General features: G+C 34.3%; 1 protein-coding gene across 1 annotated transcript in view; it reads left to right on the forward strand.

The window, feature by feature from the left end:
* RTTN (rotatin) overlaps positions 1-11,288 on the forward strand; it is a 93,320-nt gene extending 82,032 nt beyond the window's left edge. Inside the window, exons 43-49 of the mRNA XM_080609782.1 lie at positions 930-1,007; positions 2,508-2,634; positions 4,245-4,447; positions 6,316-6,583; positions 7,763-7,866; positions 8,210-8,279; positions 9,923-11,288. Coding sequence (XP_080465908.1) covers positions 930-1,007; positions 2,508-2,634; positions 4,245-4,447; positions 6,316-6,583; positions 7,763-7,866; positions 8,210-8,279; positions 9,923-10,005 — 933 coding nt within the window. The 3' untranslated portion in view covers positions 10,006-11,288. The remainder of the gene's footprint in view (positions 1-929; positions 1,008-2,507; positions 2,635-4,244; positions 4,448-6,315; positions 6,584-7,762; positions 7,867-8,209; positions 8,280-9,922) is intronic.
* Positions 11,289-11,549: the final 261 nt, after the last annotated feature.

An 11,549-nucleotide genomic window follows, 5' to 3' on the forward strand; every position in this document is an offset into this window, starting at 1 on the left:
TTGATGTAAGCTTTTATTTCTTCTCTAAATGTCATCAACTGTATGTTACAATTTATAAGCAAGTATTGTTGTGTCACCTTGTCTGTGTTTAAGCAAGAATCCTATTTTATATTTTTGTTCCTTTATGCTTGATAGAACAGAAATTGTCTGCTGTGGTGAACAAGCTATTGGAATTTGATTATCTTTCAGAAGTGGTTTAGTATGTCAACTTCATAGAAGTTAGATCAGCCATCATTAGCCTTTTAGTGTCACAGCACTGTCACAAAGATAGATTTCTTTTTTTTTTTTGTTTACTTGCATGTTTGAATCTCAGTATAGGACTTTACTATCCAAAGGTCTGTATTTATCTTTGTAATATTTTTATCAGGATGGAAACTATTCCTGTGATTTTGGATAGCAAACCAAGACACTGAGAATATAAGCATGGATTGGTCTGACCAAATGTAGAGATCTGTAAGACAGAGCTAGTTTATCCTTGTTGTTACCCAAGGAAGGAAAATAGGTGGGGAGTGATTCATTTGACTTGTTTTAGATGTCTGCTTTAAGGTGGAACAAATACTCAGAAAGTGTTCCCACCCATTCTTCATTAGTTGTAGGCTATATGGAGTTCTACATTACTGATCTCTGCATTTGTCCAGATCAGTGCCCCTAGAAATAGTATCTGTGGGTTATAAAGAGAGATGAGAATGACTCCAAGTAACTTAACATAAATATCTTTAGTAGTAACTTGTTATAAATGTTTTTAGTATACTAGTGTTTAAAGCTAGCTGAGATGAATCCTACCTGAGATGAGAAGGAAACTGCTGCAGAGATGTGACCCAAGTGTTGATGTCTTAAATTTGCATCTCTCCTTTGAAATTGCTTTTGTTCTTGTACAAAATTAATTCTGGTCTTTTGCTGATGATCTTCAAATATTTTTCTCTGGATAGGAGGATAACCTTAACAAACAGTTAAGGTGTTCTATGCTGCTCCTCAGAAACTGCCTCTTTCAAAATGAAGAATGTAAAGTAAGTATTCTTACTTTGAAATAATGTGAGCACATTCAGTTAGTGAATGAAGATCTTGATTTTTTTTTTTTTTTCTACTTTGAAATTATTTTCAAGCTGGCTAAATTAAAGCTTGATATTAATGGTAGAAATACTATGAATTCCTGCCTCCTAAGACTATTTCATACATGCACAGGAAGTCAATGTTTTTATTGAAACATCATCTACCAAAGTTTTAGATTTACTGAAATTAATAATTGCAATTTTAAAAGCATATAATATAAAAAATGGATGTGGGGAATGGTGTGGGGCCATAAGATAAGTTGCATAAGAGTGACAGTTCACATCTTGGAGAGTTATGTTTCGTTTTCTTCTTTACTCTCTCTTTTCCTTTCCCTTTCTGAAAGACAGAAAACCCAAACAAACAAGCAAAAAAAATAAACCATACCCCCCAAAAAAAACACAAAAAAATCCCCATAAAATCCCAAACCCTAAATAATAGTTTGCTATTTATTCTTCTTTGAGTTAAATTACACTCATCTGGCAAGGTACAATTTTATTTTCGTCTTGGGGTTTTTTTTTTCACAATTTTCCTTGCTCAAAAATCTTGTTTTGAATTTCTTCTTTTCATTTCACATTCTTTGTTGTTTTGTTGGGGTTTTTTTTCAGTTTGTGCTTTTCAATTTCTTTTTTACTGGTTCTTCTGCTTACCTGTTTTTAACATGGGGAAAATTCTACATTAGTTTCTTTCATTCTTTCCTGTATTCTTGCTTTCTGATCACTACTCTGTCTTATTGATGATACCTTTCACACATTCCCGTTTTCTCTTTCACAGTTAAATTTGTCTTGGCACTGTGGTACAACTTGTGCTACTTTTAGCAAATGCATTGGTGGAAACCCAAGATACCCAGACCTTCCAGAAGTATCCCTATTGTGGGCATGTGTTAGCACCACTTTTGTGCTAAACTTCTGTATATAGAACACCATGTAAACTATGGACCTGAATAAGCCATCTCATTGTCCTTAAGGTCCCCATAATTTTGTTGTGTCATATTATCAGATAAGAGATATTGTGGAATATTTTGTTTTGTTTTGTTTTGGTCAGGGGTCTGCAGAGACAGTTTCTTGGAGAAGAGGAGGAGGTTGCAGTTGATAACTGAAGTTTTCTATTGTTTGCTCTGTAGAACTGCAGTCTTCTATTTCCATGCATTTTGAGTTCTAATAATTAGTTTAGTTGGAGTAGAGCAAAACTTTAGAATAAGGAGCTCTTGAACAACCACAGTTGGAATGAATAAACTTTTGTTTGCCTGTCTCAGTAGTTAAAATGAGTGCTGGTTTTGACTGGGATAGAATCTGTTTCATTAGTGTTGAAGTTAGGGTGTCAGTTCTCTCCCTACAATCTTTTACAGCAAAATAATTGGATGCAATAAGATAAAAATATGTTTTTCTCATTCTGTTTATGCTTCGTTTTAAAAGTATTTAATAGTATAGCAGTTTAAGTTCTTCCTCATGTTCTTGTAGATGGCAGCACTCAAAGCTCATCTTGTTCCTGTTCTGCGTTCACTATGGCCATGGTTTTTAATGGATGACTCCTCAATGCAAATAGCTCTGCATTTGCTTTGTGTCTACACTGCAAACTATCCTGCAGGTAGGAGAGTCACTTTATGATGTAATACATCAAAATATTTAACCAGAATAATTAGGACAGAAAAACTTTTAGAATGTTTATTAATACCATAACAGGGAAGTGTGAAAGCCCTGGTCCATCGAAGTCTATCAAGAATTTTTATTTTATTGCATTCAAGACTTTTTTTTCAGATCCTGTTTCAGTCTATTGAATTTAGCAAAAGTACAATTGTATTAAAGGATTAAATAGCATTAAATTCAAACCATTATGTTTGAAGGTTACAGTGAAAATCTTGCCAAACTGAATAGTATTCTATAAAAATACTACTCTAGGAATTCTCTCTCGGAGAACAATGTATCAGTACTTCATATTCAACGTTTATAAATATATAAAGGGTGAGTGTCACGAGGATGGAGCCAGGCTCTTCTTGGTGACAACCAATGGTAAGACAAGGGGTAATGGGTACAAACTGGAACACAAGAGGTTCCACTTAAACTTGAGAAGAAACTTCTTCTCAGTGAGAGTAACGGAACACTGGAACAGGCTGCCCAGGGGGGTTGTGGAGTCTCCTTCTCTGGAGACATTCAAAACCCGCCTGGACGCTTTCCTGTGTAACCTCATCTAGGTGCTCCTGCTCCTTCAGGGGGATTGGACTAGATGATCTTTTGAGGTCCCTTCCAATTCCTAATATTCTGTGATTCATATAGTTTGTACTTCAGCCCTTACTGCGAACATTCTGGTTTTGATATACACAGTATTATAATTTAATTCTGTACTAAATTTCTTCCATTTATTTGTGCATTGGTCTCACTAGCTTATATTTGTGTATTTTTCATGAAGATTCTCTTTGTCATTTGAATCAACCTTTTATTTCTGTTTATAAGTAATAGGTTTTGGTGATTTTTTTTTTTCCGCTAATATGAATTTGTCTCATTCCATATCCTGGTTATTGACTCAGGTAATGATTTGCTAGTGGCTTGAAGAGACATATAAGAATCTGTTGATTTCTCCCTGTCAAAATACCATAAAAGAGTTAGTTAGTTAAAATATACTAACTGAACAGCCTCTGAGCTTTTTAACCATCTTTTTAGTTAATGTCCTCATACCTTAAATGAGCTCGTGATGCCTTTTTTTTCTTTTTACTAAAGACTTTTTTTTTAATGTGGACTGAAGAATGGTCAAATATGTATTAGTCAACCGCAGGATATAAAATTAAAATGTAATGTCCTGTGATGTACTGGAAGTCAAGCTGAAGTCCTGATGGTCTTTCTTGTTTCTTAAGTCCTTGCTAATAAGGACAAGTAGTTTCAGCTTCATCAGATTTTTTCTTTCTGTTCAAAATAGTTGATATATGAGGTGACCCAAACTTACCTACTCTGAACTGATTAACCCCTTCCCCTTAGTGTAGTCAAACAAAGAAATACATGTAGATATTTTCAGCAGGTAAAAACTGCACATTTCTATTCAAAGCATGTCCCACTAACTTCACGGTGATTCAAATCAAAAATTAAATACACTCCTTTCAAAAGTCCCATCTCAATCTTTGAGCTGTTAGACCGCCCTTTCTATAGATTTTTTTTTTTCAAAGTATATATGCATTTCTCATATGATAAACATTCAATTTTTTTAAGGTTGTACTTCACTTTGTTGGGCCAGTGGTGGACAATCATTATCACTTCCGTCTGCACGAAGTGCAGCTGGCAATTCATTAATGCATAACGTCTTGAAGCTGGCTTCCCATGTGTCAAATGATAACAGCCCGATTCAGCAAGTCATCTTTTGTCTTCTTTCTAACCTTGCTTTGTCTCATGACTGTAAAGGCATTATTCAGAAGGTAAGTACATAATATTCTTGATATAAGGAATGTGATGGATGCATTTTCCTTTTTAATAAACCCTCATATTTCTGTATGGAATATTCTGTGATCTTATGGAGATGCTTCTGCAGAAATCAAAGCCATTGTCTCCTCAGTTGTGTTACTGTTCCCAAAGAGAATCATGTAATACGATACTGTTCATAATCTGAGCAGAAACAGCATACGGAGCCAAATTTTGCTAGAGCTTTTTATAACCTCTCAGTTTCAGTGAAGTGTAAAAAATTTAATACCTATATATATTGATAACAATCACTAGTGGATCATGCAAATGAGCATACAGTAGAACAAAGTGCATGGAGGTAAACAAGAAATTACACATTGTATAAATTGTTAGGCATATTGTATGAAACAGTCTTTGTAAAAATTGTAGTTTAAGAGAAGATGTCCTGCATGTCTATAATTGGCTGTTAGTTAGGAATCTATTGTTATTTTATAAATAAGAATATATAGGTACTGTCTTTTCAGTTTTTAGTTTGCATATTGAATGATCCTCACTCTATGAAATTTTCTTTGAGAAATCTGTTCTGTTAAAATTTAACATTGATCATTTAAATAAATTCCACACCTTGAGTAGTCAAACCATGTAGAACATCAGCTACAGTGGTGATATGATAAAACTAGCTGACGCAGTAGAACTTATAAAATGTGTGTTTGTTTTTAGGATCTTTTATAGTAGTTTAATAATTTCAACAGTTTGTCTCAATTTACATTAACAATGTTCTGTGCTTGGACCTAATTGCCTGTTAGAGAAGGCAGGGAGAAGTATGATCTTTTAGTAGTGCTAATTCTGTAAAATCTAGTCATACAGTTATAAAATTGCTGAAACTCAAACTTGTGATAAAAACTAAGAGTTTGAGTTCTCTATGGTAGTTGGTCTGTGAATTGGTTTGGCTTTTGCTGTGTTCAGAGTTTCACTCTAGTGTGATAATACTTAGTCTTTGTTCTCTCTCCTGAGCTCTACTTTCATAAGTGTAAGCAATGCTGAATTATTAATTCCATCTGTGAAAATTAGATTGCCAATATTATATTCATGTGAAGAAAACCACAATGAGGTTTTGTGCTAGATTGTTAGCTTTTAACTAGATGCCTGTATGTGTTGTTGAAGGTCAGTGAGGTTGGGAATATTTAGTCAAGGATTTGTTTCATCATAGTCATAGGAGTGTTATCTTAGAACTTCTCTCCCATGTCACAGGGGAATAGGTTTTCATCTGCTCAGAGTCTCCTTAAAGTGGAGGCAAACAGTGAGATTAGGAAGGAGTAGTGTATGCCACATCAACACACTGATCTCTTTCTTCAAAGCTTACAAAACCAGGCAACATTCCTATGACTGTCAGTGAAGGGGGGTGTGGTACTATAGATCCTGATAAGTCTCTTCCAACTTGAGATATTCTGTGATCTCTTTAACATGTGCTAATAATGCAAGCAATAATAAGTAAGGAATCAAGTATGCATTAAGTAGTGCATTGATTCAATTACATTTTTTCTAGCTTATTTTTGAGCATAAATGCTAAATGCATAGCAAGAAGCTTAGGTAGCGATGGGAATTAGCCTTTAAAGAAATATGGTCAACTTTTCTGTAACTACATTGCATAAATTATTACAGAAGAAAATGTATTTTACCATATTAATATTTTAACCAAGATGTGGATACTTTTTCATATGCAATTCTTAAAAAAAATCCTGACTATAATAATGGGCTTCCTGAAATATGTAAATGAAACATTAATATTAGGTTTTGGTCAAGTGTGCAGACTGGAAGGTCAGACAGCAATGAACAAAACATGGACTATTATAATTTCTAACATCTTTTTTCTTCCTTCTGACAGAGTAACTTCCTGCAGAATTTTTTGTCTCTTTCATTACCAAAAGGAAGTAATAAAAATCCTAGTAATGTGTCTACTCTTTGGCTAAAGCTGCTACTGAACATATCTTTTGGAGAAGAGGGACAGCAGATGATTATGAAGATAAATGGGTTTTTAGACCAGATTGTGGAAATGTGTAAATACAAACACAAAAGCAGCCAACATCTAGCACTTCTTATTCTACATAACATATGTTTTAGTACAACTAATAAGCCCAAGATATTAGCTAATGGTAAGTATCTAAAAGGTATTCAAGCTATTTTACTCTGAGAATATTGGGCCTTCCATAATACCATGGTTTTGTTGCAATTTCAGTTACTGACCAAGAACGCAATATTGTTATTTAGAAAAGCATTTTCATAAAAATTATTTCTGTAGACATAATTACAGAACATATATTTTGGCAGAAAATCAAATCATATATAGCAAAAGGAAAAGCAAATAGCTAAAAAATAAGAAATGAGACTGATAATATATAGTAACACATGATGAATAAAAGGATTTTTTGCAGTTTTTCAAAGAGCTAATTTTCAGGGAGGTTTTGAGTGATCCTTTGCGTCAGTCAGTTTGAAATAAATGAAGTTCCTGTCTTTCAGTTGGACAGAATATATTAGCTCCTGCAAGTCACAAATGTTGAGCCAAACTATTTTGTGTTATGTCATGGCATGTATATTTAATGTAACAACATTCACAGAGCTTTTTTCTCATTTTTTTTAAAAGGCCTATTTCCCCTATTTAACTGCAGAGAATGTTCCTGTCTTTCTTAGCAGGTTTTCCATAGTGTCCATGTTTTTCTTTTTTTCCTAAGGGGCTGATTTGCTGCTTAATTAAGCATACATTACTCAGTTCCATAATCTGTGAACTTTTATCACAAAGTGAATAGAGCAAACTTTAGGAGTCTGGCGTCAGAGCAAAGCTAGGAAATTAAGGCACCTACCATGGGGTTGCAAGTATTTCTCATTGGTTAGAAATTATCTACATAATAAGTACTAAGGAAAATAAAAGCATCCTAATTTCCATCCTGATGTGGCTCTAATTGTGGATACTGGGAGTTGTAAAACATTTTCATGCCTTACTCAGTCTCTCTGCATAGCTGATGGCTGTGCATGTTTTATTACTGATGGCCTAATGTTTACCTTGCTTAGTTTTTTGCTGTATTCTTTTTAACACTTCTTTCAATGCAGTCTGCCAATTTCATAAGCACATTTAAATTTAATCTGATAATAAAGTTTGTGTAATTCCTCTGACATACAATACTTGTCATAAAAATAAGTGTGCTCCAAAATACTGAGACATGTATATGTATTTGAGTGGGTTTGATTATATTTTCTAGATGCAGTTTGGGGTTTTTGTGGTTTATTTTTTCTGGGGTGTTTTTTTTTTTTTTGCTATGTTTTATTTTCTTCATTAGATAAAGCGATTGCAGTCCTGTCTGGCTGTTTGGAAAGTGACAGTTGTGATGTTCAGAGAATAGGAGCAGCTTCGTTTTGGGCTTTGCTTCACAACTATCAGAAGGTTAGCATTTTGAAAAATACTTGAAAAATTTGTAATGTGACTTTTATGCAGTAAACAATACAGCAACCTTTAAGTAAATAAAAATGAAGTTTATAGTAACAGTTCCACTTTATTTTTGTATTCACATGAGTGCTCAGAGTAGGAGGTTAAACAACATGGTAAGGAAGCAGCTTGTCCTCTGTGATTTGTGACTGCTTATATAAATGCAATCTGTATGATGATGCAGTCATATGATAATTCTAAGATTCTGCTGAATTACATTAATTTTCAAAGCCTCGCTGTTGAAGTGTGAATGTGAGAAAGAAAGTCATGTCACTATTTTGTGTGGTTTTGTGTGCTACAGGCAAAAGTGACTTTGAAGAATCCATCAATAAGGAGAATAATAGATGAGGCTTATTCTTTAGCGAAGAAAAGTAAGTCTTATTTGCAAGTAGTACCAGTTCTGTGGTTTTTTTGTCAATCAGATTGTGAATTCATTTCAATTTATATAATTACAGTAAGTTTTTGTTGTGCTACAGTTTTTTGAAAGGATACTTTTGTCTCTAAAATCGTGAGTAATAATATGGTTTATGGTCAGGTGTCTTATAAATACAGGTATAAAAAAATGCCTCTTGGTTAACAAATTATAAATAATACCGCAGGTAATTGCTAAGGTTAGTTTGTAACAATAATTCTCATCGTGCTTGCAGCAAAGTTTGCAATAAGATAAGTTGCTCATCTAGCAATGACTTTGCTTAACAGTGCTCAACCTCACTGTGTTCAGCCACGGAGAGAAGGCATCAAAACAGATCGTTATGCCAGTCTTAAAATACTGTACCATGAGTTAGCTGGCTTTCTGAAGACTTGAGGTTTTTGCTTAACTAACTGAATATAACTATCATTTGAATAGCTTTTATATGATAGGTTGCCATCCTCAGTTCTAGAGCATTTATTCTGAAGGGTGTTCAAACACTGGTCTGTAGCTGGGGTTTATTGGAACACTCTGATCTTGCAGAAATATGCAAATGTCTCATTTTAATTGCTCGATAGATGTAGCCAAATAGGTTTATCAATCTGGGGGGATTACGATACCAGGTTCCCATGGTACTTTGCACAACCAAATTACCACAGAATTTCTGCGCACATTAAACATTGTTTGTTAGTATACTAATAAGGAGATGTATTCTTGCTAGACTATCTCATGCTAATCCTTCTGTACTGTCACCCAAATCGATTGATTTTGTCAGTGTAGTGTTTCAAACTCATCCTTTACAAAGTCAATTATTAAATATAACATATGCAACATTTCATATATTCATAGTGTGTTAATTTATAGGTAAGTTTTTGTTGTTCTTTATAGCATAACTACCACTAATCAGGGAGTTTTCAAAACAGTATGTTGAATCAGCAAGGTAGAAATATGTATCTTTTCAGACCAGCGCCTCATAACATTAATCCCCATTTATTTAGGTACTGCTTTAGAACACAAAGTTCTAGACTGAAATAGCAATTTTTAATTCAATAACCATTGAAATATCAGAATATTGAGTATGAAGGTATTGAGTATGAACTGTAATTGTTGCAGTTTACAGTCATGCGAAGTTGCAGTCTCTATTTTCCTGCATTAAGGTTCTCAACTAGCCTACCCTAATAAATATCCCTTGATCATGTTACAGTAATAATTGGGCTAAAAAGGTAGATTGTTCTCCTGAGTGTAAATGGGGGAATTTTTCAACATGGCTATTGTTATTTTACATTTCTCACTTTGCTGAGCCCAAGGAGAAGTTTGAGGAAGAACAAAGCATGACTTGATTGTAACATAGCATAACCAAAAGGCAGTTCTCACTTTTTTGTCACAACCAAGTGAGGGCTTGGAAAGCTGTGAAAATCTAGCATTTGAACAAAACAAAACAAAAAACCAGAATTTGCAACATAAAGTATGAGTACTTTATCATAAATGAAGATAAAAGATCATAAATGAATTCTAGCAAGGCATTTGATGCAATCTTTGGAAAAGTAATTTTTTTAGTAAGAATTAACTAGAAGTTCAAATCATGGGGTTTTTATTTCCTTTTAGCTATTCCACAGCCAGAAGAAAATGAGCTACATGCCTACTATTTAAAATGCTTAGAGAATATAGTGCAGCTTCTCGATTGTTAATCATCATCAGATGATGACTTGTGTTGAAAGTGGACGGCTTACTCAGTGAGAAATTTAAAGAAAACACTTCTAATTCATGGATCTATAGCAGCAGCATATGTGCAATGGAGGAAGTTTATGAAGCCTTTGAGGAAGAAGTTCATCACTTTGAACCAAAGAAATCGCACTAAATGCGGTTATGTAATCCCAATGGGAAATCATAATGATGCTATGTATAATACATACACAGAAGTAGGAATGTACAGATGAAAAGGATGTGAAAATCAGTAATTTTCCTAAATTATGCATTGAAATTGTTACTGTAAAGTATTAGAATTGCTGTTTTGGATTGGTCTTAATAAAGAGGTTTTTAACTGAAATCAGCATTTGTTGTGAGTGGATTGTAATTTGTAACGTTGTACGTGTGCACTGTGCATACTGTGATTCAAGAAATGAAAATGTTGGCAGTCATGGTATGTTATACCTATTAGGGATAGAACAGTAAGGTGTGTGGTTTAGTTTTGACAGTTTTCAGTTCAAACTGTTGCTTTTTTTTTTTTATTTAAGATGCTAACAATTGAAAAAGATCTCTCAATTGCTGGTATTACAGGTGACAGTTATGTTAATATAGCAGTTTATTCAGGATGGGAGGTACGTTTTATCAGTTTTAGTTATGTTACAACATTGTAGAAAATACTTGAGACATAATCTGTTGGTTTCCAATTTATAAACACTTCAAATATTTTCCCTAAGGAAAAAGCAGTCTGATATCCAGGCCTGTGTTATCTTTGAACTGCTACTATAAAACTATTGTCATAAGCTTTCTAGTAGTCTGTTCTGAATGAGTTTGAAAGAAAAACATGTTGATGCCTGAACACATGACAGTTTTGCTGAACGTGCTTCTGAAACATTCTAGCAGGGTGCTTCCATTTCCTTCAACACCTAAAGTTTTTTACTTATGTCAGGGACAACTTAAAGGGAGCAAATAGAAAGCACAACTTTGATAACATCTCTAATAGGGTTGTAGCAAGGTCATGTCTACCTGCAATTAGTCTTTCTAACCAGGTACTGAAAGTATTTTCCAGTGATAGAGCGGATTTTGTTTATTTGATTTGTGATGCTTATAAATAATGTGTGACTTGAAGTTATTCAGCTGACATAAGCATGACACTTAGAGTGGCTGGATTAAATCATTACTATAAATGTAATTATCAGCTAACCTCCCGCTCCTCCACCTAACAAAAAGCACCACCAGAGCCTGATTCTTTCCCACTTGATACATTGCATAATTATGGTAACTTGCAAAGAGTTTATTAAATGCTGTCATGCTCATCCCATAGTATTGCAGAGCTGTAAGCTGCAGGGAAGGGGAGCGCTCAGCAGATGGGTCTGCAAGTCATTGTTTGCTGTCTGGGGGGGGTGTGTGTGTGTCTCTTCCCCTGGGAATAGCAAGTGCCAAGTCTCTTCAGAGACTTATGTTTCAGTGTACTTGACTGACCCCAATGATTTCTCTAATATATCAGATTACAAGTCAAAACTCAGATTGTTTGCCAGTTTGCTTTCCT

The sequence above is a fragment of the Psittacula echo genome (genome assembly GCF_963264785.1).
Source record: "Psittacula echo genome assembly, chromosome: 2".
Taxonomy (NCBI): domain Eukaryota; kingdom Metazoa; phylum Chordata; class Aves; order Psittaciformes; family Psittacidae; genus Psittacula; species Psittacula echo.